This window comes from Populus euphratica, unplaced genomic scaffold, assembly GCF_000495115.2.
Source record: "Populus euphratica unplaced genomic scaffold, PopEup_1.0 scaffold374.1, whole genome shotgun sequence".
NCBI classification, from domain to species: domain Eukaryota; kingdom Viridiplantae; phylum Streptophyta; class Magnoliopsida; order Malpighiales; family Salicaceae; genus Populus; species Populus euphratica.
Genome location: NW_011500077.1, coordinates 128,473 through 145,375, shown reverse-complemented (window position 1 = coordinate 145,375; position 16,903 = coordinate 128,473). Strand labels below are relative to the sequence as shown.

The 16,903-nt window shown below is 33.4% G+C and overlaps 2 protein-coding genes and 1 long non-coding RNA gene across 6 annotated transcripts; 2 read left to right on the top strand and 1 right to left on the bottom strand.

Moving 5' to 3' along the window:
- The first annotated feature begins 586 nt into the window (after nt 1-586).
- LOC105108681 (Nucleic acid-binding, OB-fold-like protein) lies at nt 587-7,847 on the top strand. 3 transcript variants are annotated; one of them, XR_839101.1, is made up of 13 exons: nt 589-745; nt 1,266-1,367; nt 1,495-1,665; nt 2,070-2,135; nt 2,791-2,856; nt 3,157-3,279; nt 4,462-4,613; nt 4,716-4,806; nt 4,936-5,004; nt 5,710-5,801; nt 6,611-6,674; nt 7,305-7,460; nt 7,756-7,847. XR_839101.1 is itself a non-coding variant. In XM_011003088.1 (12 exons), the coding sequence occupies exons 1-12, from the start codon at nt 683-685 to the stop codon at nt 7,407-7,409; spliced, it is 1,158 nt and encodes a 385-aa protein (XP_011001390.1). In that variant the 5' UTR covers nt 587-682; the 3' UTR covers nt 7,410-7,669. The 3 variants fall into 3 exon arrangements, 2 of the variants coding, with proteins under 2 accessions (XP_011001390.1, XP_011001389.1); XM_011003088.1 differs by lacking the exon at nt 7,756-7,847 and having other exon boundaries at nt 587-745; nt 3,163-3,279; nt 7,305-7,669; XM_011003087.1 differs by lacking the exon at nt 7,756-7,847 and having other exon boundaries at nt 7,305-7,669.
- A 2,132-nt stretch (nt 7,848-9,979) lies between these two features.
- LOC105108680 (two-component response regulator ARR17) lies at nt 9,980-11,623 on the top strand. Of its 2 annotated transcripts, XM_011003086.1 has the most exons (6): nt 9,980-10,303; nt 10,382-10,552; nt 10,675-10,754; nt 10,850-10,927; nt 11,014-11,084; nt 11,174-11,623. In XM_011003086.1, the coding sequence occupies exons 2-6, from the start codon at nt 10,414-10,416 to the stop codon at nt 11,268-11,270; spliced, it is 465 nt and encodes a 154-aa protein (XP_011001388.1). In that variant the 5' UTR covers nt 9,980-10,303; nt 10,382-10,413; the 3' UTR covers nt 11,271-11,623. The 2 variants fall into 2 exon arrangements, with proteins under 2 accessions (XP_011001388.1, XP_011001387.1); XM_011003085.1 differs by having other exon boundaries at nt 9,981-10,552.
- Nucleotides 11,624-11,654: 31 nt separating this feature from the next.
- On the bottom strand, nt 11,655-13,012 carry LOC105108679 (uncharacterized). Its single transcript, XR_839100.1, has 3 exons — nt 12,761-13,012; nt 11,869-12,647; nt 11,655-11,792 (listed from the first exon to the last, which is right to left on the bottom strand). It is a non-coding gene; the product is annotated as an uncharacterized LOC105108679 (long non-coding RNA).
- Nucleotides 13,013-16,903: the final 3,891 nt, after the last annotated feature.

The window sequence follows — 16,903 nt, the reverse complement described above, 5'->3', positions numbered from 1 at the left end:
TAATTTTATGAAATTTCCAAACTTGTTCCTATGATTTTGAAAGGGTTTCAAAATGTAAGGACTAACAAACAATCCATTTTTTTAAAAAATTTTTCTACTATCCTTTCAAAGTCATCCTCCTGATGCTATAATATTTAACAAAAAACCACTTGAAATCCAAAAAATTTAAAAAATTCAAAATAAATAAATAAATTATAAAAGCATATAGTTGGCAGCAACATTGTTTTTGATGGTACCTACATGAAGTTTTTTTTTTTAAATACCAAGAGTTTTTTTAAAATATTTAAAAATATAATAATAATTGTTTCTCAAGATTTAAAAATATAATAATAATTGTTTTTCAGATTATTTTTTACTTGAAAATATTATAAAATAATATATTTTTTAATTTTTGAAATTTTTTTTAACATAGCATAGTAAAATGATATAATAACATTAAAAAAATGAATTTAAAATAAATAAAAATTTAACAATAGTTTATTTTTTTTTTAAATATTTGTTTTTTAAAAAGGTAGAATTAGAAATACAATGCTAACGAGTCCTGAGTGCAATACTAATGGACCAGATTTATTGCAAGCCCACGAAACCCCTCCCAAAACCCTATTGAAACCCGACCTCACTCTTGCCCCCGAAAACACAAAGCAAAATTACACAGGAAAAGAGAGAAGAAGCAAGAAGAAGCATGGGTTTGCAAAAAAAGCAAATAATATCATCAGCTCTTAGCAAGCACCTCTCTTTATCTCCTGTAAGATCCTAAACAACAACTCCTTTTCAATTACTTGACAAAATCTATGATCTCTGTTTTTAATTTTTCTTTAAATTTTAATTACTGCTGGGATAATTGGTGATCAATAAATAAAGGATTTTGCGATTCTTTAGACAACTGCATGCTAATCTTTTCTTCTGGGTATCTAGAAAGGAAGGTTACTGGCTTGAAATGGTAATTTTTGCTCCTTTTGATGCCCATTTCTTTTTTCTTGAATTTTTTTTTTTGCTGACACGTATTTTTGTTGCCCTTTTACTTCAAATAAACTCGTCAAGTTTTCTATATAATGCGTTGACAATGCATCTTACTATTTGTTTCAATTCTTATAAATTTGGTCAATTTTTCATCATATTTTCGGCATTGTTTGGTAATGGGTCTTGATAGGAATACTTTTCTTTTCTGAATGCTTGAAAATCAGATGTCTTGACATTGTTGAATTTGGGGGTTTTTCTATTTGGTAGTTGCATACTTAACAGCTTAAAATACTTGATTAATGTAGGAAGCTCCTTTGGGTGACCTTGGAGAGTATGATATTAAGAGTCTGTACTTGAACATTTTGAAGTCATCAGGAAAAAGGTCCCCATTAAAAGAAAGTGAGGAGGTAAGGTTTCTTTGGTTTGTTATGAGTACCACAGCTGCGCTACTGTGGGATGCTGCTCTTTGCCATGCTTGACTCTTAGGGGTCCCTGTTTGGTTTCTTGATCTAAAAAAGTAATTTCTGGTTATAGGTGATGAAATGGATAAGCTTTGCAGAGATTTTTCCAATAGATTCTCCGACATGCTTTGATGCTCTCAGTGGATTGAACAAAGACTTGGCTCTGAATTCTGTGCTTTTGGGCAATGGATTGACACCCTCTGAAGCTGATATTATAGTTTTTTCAGTAATACATTCATCTGTGGTATGCATTCTATTCCTTTCATGATAAATTATCCTTTCACGTTTGTTGTCCCAGTCACTAATCATAAAGTTACTATATAAAAATTTTATTTCCAGCATGGATTTTCATTTTTTCCTTCTCTGTTGTTGAAAACAATTTAAAACAACTTGGCATGGCAAACTTCAATGCTTTCATGAATCAGTCGCATCCTTTGTGCTTTGCTCAAAATTGCTTTGGTTGCCCTCTTCTTTGAATTTATTGCTTCTCAAATCTGAAGGGAGGAGGCTTCAAAATTCAGAGCGGAAGAGTCAAGAAATATATGTATACATATATTTTTTTCCCTGTACAAAAGTTTTATCACATGATAAACACTTTACCCACATGTTTGAAATTCTTCTGACTTTTGATTGGTTATTTATGGCTAGATTGGCCTTTCACATTTAGAGAGGGAAAAGTTGGTGCATGTAATGAGATGGATGGATTACATCCAGGTAAGACCATATTCATATTTTTAAACGTCATGGGTGTTGGTTCATGATGTGTATTAAAAGAAAATTTCCTAATTGCTATCTGTTGACATAGACGAACTATTGCCTAGGCACCAGTTAAGTGATGTAACTATTGAGAGCTGCTTTGTTTAGGTTACTATATTGTGTGTGATGAGCTTCTGTCTGATTTGATTGTCCCTGTCATGTTTGGCAGCTTATTGATTCAAGTAACAGATATCTTGTGGCATGTAATTGACTTGGAGTGTCAAAGCCTCAAAGGCTTGCAGTTTGACTTTGACTACTCTTATCACTATCACTGTACATACAGGTTTTGCAGTTTGACTTTGACTACTCTTATCACTGTACATACATGTTGACCATTGAATAACTTTATGCTGAGGGGTCAAGTGGTTGGCTTTTGGTATGTGATTGAGAAACTAGATCCAACTGATAGAAAGAACAATGAATAGTTTTTGGGAAAATTGTTATTTCTTCTCAATTCTGTCAGAACTTGAATCTACACACCTGCACCTGGTAGCCACAGTTGTACAATCAAAGAAGAATAAACGGCTCTCAAATTTTTGTGTTTGTAAAATAAATTAGGTACTTGATTTCATGTTCGAAAAATGTTTAGTTAATTTATTTTATTTTTTTGCAGAACAAGGTAGACTTTGGGAAACTATTTGAAAAGGTTTTGCTAGAAAAGGGTGCATTCGAACTTCAGGTAGCTTATCTTGATATCAATATACATCACCTGTTCATTCTTTTTTACTGTTTTTTTTTTTTAAATGAAGGCAAGAAGATTAAGGTTGAAGAGGAATTGATGTACGTGTGGTTTTGGGAATTTGATATTTTCTTTGTGCATCCCATGTCAAAAATTCTAGGAAAGGACAGCTTATTGATTCTAACATGTAAATTCATATTTTAAATGGAATAGTTGCGCAACTTATTGCTGCCTAATGTGCCATTGATTGAGTTAGAGCATCTAGTGGCTTATTTCTCTGTGTTCTTGATTTAATTCTAGTTGCAGGGAATAAAAGGTGATGCTAAATCAGAAATAGATACAAATGCAAAAAAGACCGTGGAAAACAGTAAGAACAAAGAAAAATCAGAAGCAGACCTAAGCATGAAGAAAAGTGATGCTGGGGTATGTCTTTCTTTTTCTAGCTTTCAATACCTGTTATTAATGTATTCAAAGTTTTCTTTCTCCTTCAGGCTGTAGTTTTACTGTTTTTCCTGTGCACAACTCTGTCTGTCCTGTCATTATGAAGAATCCTACTGAGTAGCTTCATCATGACAGCAGGAAAAAACATTAGAATTAAGAAAACGTGCAAAATCACAGTCTATTGAAGTCATAACTAGCATCTAAAATTCTACACAAGGGGTTTATTTGAACATACTTCCATGCCTGCATTGATGACATGTGTGCATGCTCTCTTTAAGTTTTAACAAACTCAGTGGCATGTGCTAGAGATTACTGAAAATTAGCGGAGAATTACCTGGCATTAGCAGTCTAAAGTTGGAGGAATGAGTTTCTTGGAGAAACAAAAGCTCTCTAAGTTTAGAATTTGAACAAAAATTGGGTTTTAATTAGTCGATTAACTTTTCTTACTTTCAAAGTATAATTTATCATTAACTTCGTTAAGTTTGATTTTTTAACACTGAAAATTAAGTCCCTAAACTTATCATGGAATCTTGATAAAATATGTGATATAATTCCAAGATTTGGCTGCCATGTACTAGCTCAGGTCTGGACTGCTGAAAACTATCAGGATAAACACAAGAAATGTCAACAATGTGATAACAGCTCCAAAAGACTTTACTTAATCCCAGTTAATGTTTTCTTTCTTCACTGATAAATAAGGGATTTCATAGAGCTTCTCCACGTGTAAATTTTATTTTTTACAGTTTTACTGGATGTTGCCTGGTTTATTTATTCGAACAATAGTATTTTTCAAGTTGCTTGGCAGTTGGCGTGGTGATAACAGCTCATGACAAGAATAGAAAACTTATTGTACTATATTGTACTATATTTGATCTCCTGCATGACTTTGCTATTTCATTTTATTCCAAATTGACTTGTGTTGTAATGGTTAGATAACATTTTTATTTGAACTTTGCATTATTGTGAGTGAGTGCATGGGTGGTCAAACTTCAATAATTCCTAATAAGTGCTTTTGATATTTTATAATTCTTATTTAAGGGTCTTAAAATCTGCTTGGAGACGGCCCTAGCCTTCAATTTGTGTGCATATTGTTGTTGTTACTATTATTTTTAATCTTGGTGCAATTCTTGCTGAGTATCATTTTGGTGTTTTTGGAACTTATAGAATAAGTCTACTGGAAAAAAAGAATCTGCTCAAGAGAAGAAGAAACCATCTGAAACAGAAGCAGGTGAGAAAGACAAAGAACTAAGTGTCAGTTTACTGAATATACAAGTTGGCCTTATTCGCAAAGCATGGAAGCATCCCTCTGCTGACAGGTATGCTGACAGTTTCCTTTCTTTTAATCTCTGAGTTTGTACTTCATCATTTTTTTGAAGGAAAATGATCATGATATTTTTAATTTTTGATTAATGATTCAGTTTACTGGTTGAGGAGATAGATATTGGAGATGCTAAATTGAGGCAGGTAGTCAGTGGTTTGGCGAAGTTTTATAGTCCAGATGACTTGACGGTATGATGATTTGTTGAGTTTGATTTAAATAATATGTCACTTCATTTTATTCTGCTCTTTGGATTGCTTTTATGAAGTTATGAAGTTTAGTTGCTAATGCATTCTTTGGTGTTTGTTTCATCTATAAAGAACCGTCGAGTTGTCTTGATTACAAATGTAAAACCTGGAAAGCTACGAGATGTGATGTCAGAAGGCCTGGTAACTTTTAATTTGACATTATCATTTTAATCAATGCCTTTTATATTCTATGTTGAACCGGGTCCTCGCTTTTATTTCAAGATTCTTCCTTTTCATTCCTGAAACTCTTTGCAAGAAAATAAAACTGGACAATATGGTTAGAATTTACTGTGTCTTGCTGGTAGCGCTATGCTATCTTAAATAACTGTACAATGGTCAGGTTGTTGTGTTGTGATTGTTTCATCTCAAATGAAAATTATTATACTCTTCCAGCTTAAAAAAAGTCTTCTAATTGATCCACTTGTTCATCTTCAATTACATACAGCTTACAAATGGAAGGCAAAAACAAATTTTAAAAAATCGAATTGTTCAATCATATCAAGATGCTTGTGATACCAGCTAAGTTTGTAAAATACTTTTGAACAAAGCAATATATCTAACTTCTATGGTACTTGCACTCTAATTGTGGAAAAATGCCAATTTTGAATTTGAAATGACTTGCTTCAGCTATTACATAACAATGTTGTTAAATCCTTAATCATGTTTATTTCTTTATGAATGCTTTTTTTTTTTTTATGATTGAAGTGTTAGTTTATTCTGACGAGTTGCTTACAATGTCTATGTCTGTGCTTTGTCATTTCACTAGAATATCCCCTTTTTTTAAGATTGCAATGACTGAAGAGTGCGGTGATGTCCATATGCATTCTGTAATTCCTAATTTTTCAGGTCCTTTGTGCATCGAATGAGGATCACACCATTGTAGAGCCTTTGCTGCCTCCAGAAGGTGCCAAAGTTGGAGAACGTGTGTCATTCTTGGGGTATGTATTTAAAGATTACATGGAACTACATCATAATTGAACCGTTTTGATACTTAATGCTTTGCTGTTTTGAATTATTTATGGGGAACAAGAATCTGTAGTTTACACTTTAGAAAATGCTATTTGGTTTTCAACACTAATTTTTTATCACATCCAAAAAAAAAAAAAAAACGAAGAGGAAGAAGCTAAAACGAGCTAGTCCTGTAATGTTACCTCTGCCCTTTGAATATATAGTTTGTTGTCACTACAATATACTGCTATGTAGATTTTACAAGGGTACTGTTGAATTGTCTTCTCATAATCGGCAATGCACCTTTTAGAGAGGCAAGGCACCTTTTCTTTTTTCCTTTTTTTTTTTTTGATAATGAAAAACATCTTATTGTTGCAAGGTTGCCACTTATGGCACTGCCACCATTTGGCATGAATGTGAATGGGAGCAGGCTTGTATAAGCCCACTTATATTGGAGAAACTTCATTTTCACAAATCAGTAGAGAGAAAATGAGGGGCACCAGTCATTGGTCTTGGAATTGTTTTGACTTTGGGCAGTCAAAGTGCTTTTAAATGACAAAGTGCTGTGCCATTATGATTCTCAAAATTAGGAATGGTGAACTGTGATGCCTAGTGTCTATACATCGCTTATATGCATGCATTTGGCTGCAATAATCATAGTGTAACCTATTTTTACAGCAAACGTATTTTTTTGGGCTGGATCTTCTATTATTTTCTCTTGATTTACTTATTCAGAAATAAAAAATCTTCTACTGCAATAATGTTTTCCCATGCATAAATGTTAAATGTCTTCATGTAGGATTGACGGTAAGCCCGAAGATGTTCTTAACCCAAAAAAGAAGCAGTTAGAGAAAATAACACCGGTATGAGGTTCAGGCTTACGTATTTTTTTGTTATAGGTTTATGTGCATCCTCTTGATATGCACTTGCAGTTTAAATTCTTGATCATTTATTAGAATCATGGTTGTGAATTAGTCAGTTGGATGATGCAGTTCAGTTCGCTTTTGCCCATTGCAAACAGGTTCAATTAATTACATGACGTGATGCTTGATGCCCTCATATTTTTTTCGAAAAACATGATATATTCGTCAAACAATGAACATATGGAAAAAACACTATATTTCTAAAAAAGTATTTTCAATGGCAAAAGCAATTTAGAATAGTCAAATTCTTGACATGGCTCTCTTTTGAAATATAAGACATACCGATCATACTTTCTTTCCTGTGGATTTTGTAAAATGCTTTGCACCAGCAAGTCATTACTTTAGTCTATAGCTTGCTTTTGCTTTTATATGGTTTCTGAATTGCTAGAAGTTTCAAGTCAAGTTTTTGGGTTACTTTGAAAGAGATGATTGGACAGTTCTGATGCATGGTTGTCATACCTAGCCATTAATGTTGTGATCATCAGTTGTGCAATTATTGTCTTTCCTTAAAGTTTGTTATAGGAATCCTAAGAGTATCATTATTTGATCATGGGTGTTTCATGGACGCAGAATCTTTTCTCGGATGATAAGGGTGTGGCCACATTTAAGGGAATACCATTTATGACATCTGGTGGGCCTTGTACATCATCCATCCCGAAGGCAAGCATCAAATGATGCAAATGATCAATTGGACCTTAAAAACGCCATGCGGCTTACCACTTCGAGGTTCATATTTCAACTTTACATGAGAAGATACACATGTAAACTGTCATTCAGTTGTCTTTTGAAAATATTTAACGAAGTCTTATTTTAATCAGTTTGTTGACTGTTGTATTAAGTTAAATTTTGTTGTCTTGACTCATTAATGATGAATATATCGTGTCAATTGATGAATGCGGCTATTTTTTAGGCATAATGAGCAATCCGTTTAAATCTTTTCCAGTATTCCTACAGGGAATCCTATATCCTGCTCCGATCGTTCTCAGAAATTATGTAATCTCCGTCCCTCTCTTTGGTGCAGTACTTTGTACTGGAACGCATTCTAGAAAATGGCCAACCATTCTTGATAGCTCATGAAGTCCCCTTTCCCAATTTGCTCCATCCATGACGATGGATTCGAGAAGACAGGGCCCACAGGCAAATCTGTGTTGCAGATTGGCTGGCCAATGTGCCCATTACCATGCATGCAGGGAACGGCCACCACACCAGTGGGCGCACACACTAGTTCACTTATTTATTGTTATGGGTTTTCTTAAGATGACTCCGTTCGAGGCAGTATATTTCCTCGTTCACTCAGAAAAAAAAGAAAAAAAAAAAGAGCCCTGTTGTATGCTCACGCTAGAGCTTTGCAAGCGATAAAAAATCCTTTATTTATATATACATGCATAGAATGCAAGATCGTTTCGGATTTCAATTTGAAGGTGCTTCCTTCATTTTTCCCTTATCTCAGGCATTTCTGAATTGGAAGTAAATCTTGCATTTGTGACTGTAAATCGTGCATGCGAAGCTCAAGGCCAGTTATCTCATATCACTCTCACAAAAAATCTTTAGTCCAGGACGTTTGAGAACGCAGGAAATCTTTAGTCTCACTGCATCTGTGAATTATATCATATCTAATATATGAATCATAATGGATTCTCGGATGATGGTCATGTCAATCCAAATAATGCTGTTTGTTCTGCCCAGCAGGCCCTACGTGGGTCTCACGCCACATGGCTTGGATCCAATGCCACAAGCCTCGAGGACACCCTTCTCAATTCCTTGCAAGACGTTTGAGTGCTTAAAGACGTGTAATAGAATCTTCGCAGAGAAGCATCATCTGATGTTGTTGCCAGAAATCATCGAGTATTGAATGGCCAAGAAAGGAAGAGGGCTCGGCTACATAATTATGGCAATTGAGAGAAGGTAAGGAAAGAAAACATGCATGGCTTGGCAATAAAAGGAATCGCCACTCAAGCGGGAGGTGTGTTAGCTAGGAACTGGCTGTGAAATCACAGATATGTGATTTATTTTGTTTGTCTTTGGGCACCAAAACAGAGAGAGTGAAGGAGGGAATCACATTGGATTTTGTTGTTAATAACACTAACCCTTAATCAACAAATGCTCCGGCTCTCCAACATGCTGAAATGACCATGATCAGACTACAAAGATTCTGTACTCCTGAAAACAAATTTTAAAAAATTGGCCACATATTTTATAGTCCAAAGTGATTAATCTCCAAATCTGTCCAGTTGTGAGATGGAGATTTTATATGGTCAAGAAATTGGATCTTCCAGGTAAAGCTTTGATCGTGTTAACCAATCTGAAAATCATTTCATATCATTTAGGATCATTAGTATTATACTTTCTGTAGATCTTATGGTAACAAAATCAATGTGTCAATTTCTTACATTTGATAAAAAAATAAAAATCAATGTGTCAATTTTTTTTTACAAAAAAAAAAAAAAATCAATGTGTCAAATTTTTTTTACAAAAAAAAAAAAAATAGAAGGAAAGAAAAGAGATGGAAGTAACCAACGATGAGTGGCTGAATTGGTAAAGTGGATGCGGGCTAAGAAACACTATGTGATCTTTAATTTGACTCTCTTCACCTTCTAATATTGATAGCCACAGACCATAAAGTGTAAGTCTTGTTTTGCAAGTTCTATTCAAGATGTAAAGATGAGTGCGTGTAAACTGACTTAAGATTCTCTCTCTCTCTCTATATATATATATAAAAGAAAAGAGATGAACCTAAAAAACCTTATATTAAAAACACAATCATGGGACATAATTTCTCTAGCCCCCATAGAAATGAAAGAAATTAAGTGGGGAGGTGTAATTTGGTTATGTGGTATAACCTAGCCATTGCTTGAAAGGATAGTATGATAATAAATTAGGTGTCCATGTTCATGGTAGGTGAATGCTAATTTTAGCTAACAAAGAAGCTTCATATATTTTGGCAAAAAAAAAAAAAAAGTTCTTTAGACTCTAGTATTTAATTTTGAGTCGACTATCAAGATTCAAATCTGCCCTTAATTATTACCTCAACAGTGCCATGAAATCCTTTAAAGAAAGTCAAGAGTAATAATTACACAAAAATTATGGCAATGTGTCTCATGTTGATTTCAATCTTGTTAAGTTAGGCGGTCCAAAATCCATGAAATGCCCGCAGGCAGCTGCAAGGCGAGGTAAAGAAGATCTTGCAGAGAGGATACGAACACAGATACTGATACTGATTCTATAAAAGACTGTAAGAGAAGTGAATCAGTGATGGTGTGATATGGTTGGGTGGGATGATGGAGACTGACTGAATCAAATCCATAGGAACCCGAAAAGGATCACGAAATATCTGTGATCTACTTTGATATTATCCCCCCACCCTTTTGCTGTGAATATTTAGTCCTCTTTTTTTTTTCTCTCTGTAACATTTTGTATCTCGAGTCTACTCACCTAACAGCATGTTTCACATTCATTGTGCTGTGGGCTTCTCATTCTCACTATAAATACACATCATAAAGCGTTCATACAACTCCTGTGAGTTTGTTTGCTTTGTGTTTTATTTGTAAGACTCTGTTGGAAAATAAAGGGTCTGTGTTCTTTAGCCTCTGTGTTAGTTATTTGCTGCAAGCAAAGCTTTTGTTACAGTTTCAGTTATTCGTACACAGGGCTCCCTCTTGCTCTACCTTGGGGGGAGAATATGGATGGTGGTGGTGGGTCACGGGAGAATGTGATGGCGGGAGGAGCATATACGGAAGAACCCCATGTTTTAGCTGTTGATGACAGTCTCGTTGATCGAAAGCTGGTGGAAAGACTGCTCAAGAACTCTTCCTGCAAGGGTAAAACCAATCTCACTTTTCTTTCCATTTTCTTTGCCTTTACTTCAGACAAGAAGAACGTGTAGATTGACAATGGGCGGAGTTATAAACACATGCTCGAGAACTAATTTGATTTGCTGCAGTGACTACTGCGGAGAATGGGCTGAGGGCGTTGGAGTATTTGGGCTTGGGAGATGAGAAAAGGACTTCCTTGGAGGATAATGTAAGTTGTTCATGTCATAATCAATTGCATGCACATGAGCTGAAACGAAGACAAAAAGTAATGGCTGTCTTCATGTTTGATTGTCCACACTACAGGTCTCAAAGGTGAATTTAATAATTACAGATTATTGCATGCCAGGAATGACAGGGTATGAGCTACTCAAGAAAATAAAGGTATCCTTATCGTTTTTGTTTTTTTGGGTGCCCAGCCAGGTCCATTATGCTGACCACGTATTAACACGTCTCCTTGTCACAAACAGGAATCGTCAATGCTGAAGGAGATTCCTGTTGTGATTATGTCTTCTGAGAATATCCCAACCCGTATTAACAAGTAAGAGATTGCTATTTCTGATGAACATGTTGTGCAAGCTTTTATTTTTTGCCCCTCGCTCACTCTAAGTGATTCACTGCGCAAAACAGGTGCTTAGAGGAAGGAGCACAGATGTTCATGCTAAAGCCCCTCAAACAATCAGATGTGGTGAAATTAAGATGTAATTTGATGAACTGCAGAAGTTAATTATTATGTTCATGGTGGGTTTTTTTAAGAACATTAGTTATCAGTATTACCAGAGGAATGAAGCCAGATAATGAACAATCCTCCGCAGTCCACATTTTGTTATCACTAGATGAACTTGGTTTAAGATAAACCAAATCGATTTTGATTTTGTTCTTAAGTTAAAATGACTTCAATGACTTCCTTGCTGCATTAATGTCTTTTACATTTCTGTTCTTCAGGCAGGTGTTGAGCTTTGACCTTTCTGAATGATTAAATAATGGCCTAGTTTTTAGTTCACTTCTGGGCCTTGCACCCATCCCAAGAAATTTTGTTACCCATATCCATCTTTGAATCTACAGATCGTTCTAAACTGATGCCCTTGGAGAAAACCTAAGGCGCCACTTGTGCTATGAATCACATATATACATGTCTAAAAAATCCAATCATGGTCATAATTCACTTCTGTGTTGATTACTCTGTTTCTGATTTTCCCTGACTACAAAAGGCAAATTTTGGCAATGATACGCGTAGCATATGCTTGATGTTTACAGAATCATTGATTACTCTGTTTCTGATTTTCCCTGACTTTTGGCAATGATACGTGTAGCATATGCTTGATGTTTACAGAATCAAATCAGAGATGGCCTTAACCAAAGATTTTAATAGAATTCCCTGGTTACCAGGCAGCTCTGCCTGGACTTGATTCTCAAAAACATGTATGCTTACAAAGTCAACATGAATTTTCAATCCAATAATTGATTAAATCAGTTGAGACAAAAATGCTGCAATGAATGAGTATCAGCTCTCCAAATCCATAAAGCGCCGGATGATAGCAATTATATAAAGCACAGAACCTTCCCTACTAACTTTGATTCCTCGAAGTGTTCAGCTTCCCCAGATTCAACCGATCTCTTATACAACCTCCAAACCTTTCCTTTTCTTCTCTTTCTCCTTCATGTCTCTAACAAAGCAATCAGCATATAGGACTGTGCAAGTACTGAGGCCAAAAATCAAGGTAGCTTGATCATAAAATCCTTGCATAAATAAATACACCAAAGAATCATATAACAACTTCTTTTCTTCATTAATATGGTACAAACTCAAAAAATCGTGATTGGACCAAACCTTAAAAAAAAAAGAGAAAATGATACAAAATTCAGAAGGAATGAAAATGCTTGTGATGGTCATGCTGATGTCTGTGGTCATCCAATCGAAAGCACTGCATGACAGGGTAACAGCTTACAAACAGGCATCTCCCCATCCTTCTAGCTATTGACGACACTGCAAAACAAGGGCAACAACGAGACGCCATGCATTTAGGTTTGCCATAACTTCTCCTCTTCTTTTGCTGACAGTGAATATTACCGCCCTTTACTTTGTTCTTCATATCGTGATCACCTAAAACATTAAAGAACCAGCGAAGAATCAGGTCCTACGAAAGATAACAAGAGAAGTGACTACAAAAAGGAACAAGAACATGCTCTAGTTAAAGAGCAGGTCATGTTTCGTACCCTGAAGATCGTGCTTGACGATGGTTGTGGCTCTGATGGATGGAAATTATCGATCGATGGCTGAGATCGAAATAACAACAAATTATATGCATAGAAAGAAAGAAGAGAGAACATGGATGGAAGAGAGGGAGTAATTGTATTTAATGAAAGAGCAAGTTGCTGTTTTGTTAGTGGTGGGTGGCAATGGAGAATATTCGCGAGGATGGGGGTGCTTTTCTCGTAAAGACAGCAAAGCTTCGAAGGTCGCATGAAAACTTTGCCATGCGCGTGGATAACGTATCGTTAGCGTGTTCCTGTTAGCGTGTCGAGTGCCCAATTAAAACTTGTCTTTGATGTTGCCCTTACTTCTCCACATTGCACAATAGCTTATTTCCCTTCTTTTCTACTATTTTTCAGTTTCTTTTGCCTCTACCTTTTCCCTTTCTCCCTCAATGTTCTAAAGCTTAGATTATTTCTTTTATAGAGAGATTTTGACTTTCATCACCTTGTGTTTATGCATCTTTTTGAGAAATACATGGTGTTATTAGAATTATTTTGGTTATTAGAATTATTTTGGTTATTAGAATTATAAAATATTAAAAATAAAAAATCAATTCTCAACAATAACATATTTTCATTCAAATCATATTATAAAATATTACTAAAAAAAATTGTTTAATTATTATTTATGCTATTTTATTGAAGCATGCTTGTTATATTTTAAGATTTTAATTTGATATTATATTTGTTAGAATAATTTTGTAATCTGAGTTTTATTTACACGTATTTTTCTTATAATTACACTAAATAAAAAACTAATTTAAATTGCTTTGACTTCTTTATTTAGATCACTACGCAACTTAGTATGCAACTTAGTATAGTAATAACATAAAATATTGAAAGATTGATTGTAGGAGTTTAATAATACCATTCATACATTTCAGTTTAAAAGATGAAAAACCTAAAAAAAACACAAAATATTGGAAGATTGATTGTAGGAGTTTAATAACAATACCATGCGTACATTTCAGTTTTAAAGATTGAAAACCTAAAAAAAAAATCTTTAATTTATAGAGACAAGCTTGACTTAGTCCTTGGAGATCCTTCATATATTAATAGATTAATCAATCATATTGTTTATTAGTTTTAATATTTAACAAAAACTTCTAATAAAAAAAAACTCTTCGCTTTAGTAAAAACGATATGAATTTAATAAAAAAATTTATAATCATATGTTTTGAAGTGGGGATATTAAATAATTCAATGGTTTGGAAATAGTTAAGAAAAATTGCATGAGTTTTAAGCATCTAGTTAGCATTTTTAATTGAAACATATTAAAAATTCATTGACATCTTTGAGATCTAATTGAGATAAAAATAAGTTGAGACCTAATCTAGGTTGCTAATAAAGGTTAGGAACTCTTAAGTGGCTTGCTAAAAAATAAAATTATATGATGATGAGAATTAACAAGTAACACTACAAGATGTATTGTATATATAGATTGAATCAATTATAAAAACAAAAGCTAAAAGAATTAAAAAGGCATTCAATGATCTAATTTATGACTTCTAAAGAATTCCTTTAAAGTGTTGGTTGTTCAAAGGAGGATTAAACCTTGATCAATGTGATCCACATAAGAAATTGGGCTACTTAACATGTATTGAAGTTTGACTGCATAACTTTATGTGATCATAACTCTCAATTCGACTGTTTGATTAGGCTAATATTTTTTCAAAAGATTTTAAGTGCTCTATTTCTTAAAGGTTAAAATTTCATAGTAGTTAAATATCTGGAAGGCTGTTCGATAAGACATAGAAGTTACTATTCACATTAGGCTTTCAATTATGCAAGATTTAGGCTTGTATTTTATTTTACCCATACTTTCAAGTTAGCTAGTTAGTTATTTAGGTTTAACTTTCAGCTCATAATTAATTAGAATTTATTTTTATTTAGGTCAAACTATCATAGTCCAGCCTAATCTATTAGATATTGTTCGTTTTGGACCTTACTGTCCTTACGGATTTGTTTTTGGCAACCATGCATGACTTCAAAACACGTTTGACAAATTAACAACCACCACTACTAATAAGGCCAACAACTAATTCCTCATATGTTGATGTGAGATATTACAATCCACCCCCCTTAAAGAGCCTGACGACCTCGTCGACACCATTAGACGGCTAGTGAGGTCGGTTTTGATACCAAATGACAAAACCCAACCCAACCTACTAGATATTATCCACTTTAAGCCTTACCACCCTCATGAATTTATTCTTGGCAATCAAGTATGACCCCAAAATTCATCTGACAAGTTAGTAACCAGCACTACTAATAAGGCCAATAACCAACTCCTCACCCGCCGACGTGAGATATTATACAAACATAAAAATACCTTTTATTTTTGGGATGTGAAGACAAATTAGTTTTTGAATAAAAATTACGTGAACACTCGTACTTTTGGTTTTTCATTGCGCTTTCTAGAACTTATAAAAAAGATCATATTTGTGGTATTCTAACCATATATTTTCATTTCCTGATTCAAATAATCAACAGATTAGGGTTTATAATATGATTTTAGTATTTTTAGGTAAGTATTGCAATTCTTAATTGTAGGTTCCAAGGTTTTGCCCTCTAGATTCATATTAGTTGGTATTAAAACTTGTTTCTAAAATCAAGTCCGTTATATTTAATTTCTTGTTTGCATTATTGTTTTTTTTTGTTTTAATATTACACCATATATAACTATTCTTTGCATAAAAATCACACCTTATAGGATTTGATTTAATTATGTTCGCATTCATCAAAATAGTTAGTGCAAATTATTCTAACTTGTTGTGACACCCTATAATTTATTAACATTATAAACTTCATTGATCCTTGAATTATAATTATTTCTACATATAGAATTTCCTTATAGGATCATTACCTTTTTCAACTGAAATTATAATTATCTACCAATGTAACAATAAATTTTCCTTTTACTATAGTACATTTACCAATTAATTTGTGTAATATGATCATTATCATATTTTTTTGGTAACCGTGGGTGTTTAAGCCAATTTACACACATTTTGATTAATTTTTCAAGATTTTAAAGTTAACGACTAGGTAAACCTTTAGTGGTCTTGAAATTTATGGCCCTCAAACTAGTGACTTTTAGGGAGCAAACCCATGGCTTGACTAGTTAAGCTACACCCCTCAAGGTTGATCATTACAATACTTGATTCTATTAATGTGTTTTTTTTACACTTGCCTTTTTTATTCCTTTGTTGGGTCACATGAATTATTTAAAATAGAGGTAAGGAAAAAAAAAAACAACCAAAACAATTAACTAAAAAAAACCAAGGAAAAAAACTAATTAAAAAAATCTCTAGTTTGGTTTAAGTCGATTTAATATTTCTAAGACCATTTTAAATTAAGTTGGTTTGATTTGAACCCTAAATCAAACTAATAAACCTAAATATAAAAACTTTTTTTTTTGAAAACCCAAGTTCCCTAATTTCCCACCCTTCCAACAAAGTGACTCTCTCTGTCTTTATAGTCTACCTTTTTTTTTTCTTCTCAAACTCCATCACAGCTTCCTCACCTCCATCTTCATCTCATGTTGCTTTTTTATTAATAATGATGCAACCTCTTTGTTCTCTATAAGTTTCTTATTCCTATCTTGAAGCAGATTTGTGGTCCAAAATTGAAATGTGTTTTTATATTTTGAATTTCAAGCTTATAATTTTCTTATTTAGGTATTTCCTCTAGTTGTTTCTTCTGAATTATATATATACTTAATGTAGAAACCATTTTGGTTTGTTTTTTTTTTTTTTTAAATCTTGAAATTGAATTGAACCGAAAATGATCACTTCTCCTTTTGACATAAATTTTATTACAAAAAAAACATAAATTAATTATATAATTTATAATTAAAACATCCATTTCAATTTGAATAAAAAACGATTAGTTGAATATGGCATGCTAATATCATTTCTTATAGTTTGTCTTCAAGATTTAATTTATATTGAATGAAAAATGAATTAACTATTATGACTATAAATCAATAAAAACAACTAATTAGGCCATCACAACTATATTCAACAATTACAAAAAAAACTAAAATAACTCAATTTTCTTTTATACATTGTGAGGAGAAATACTGTGAATTCAAACAGTGTT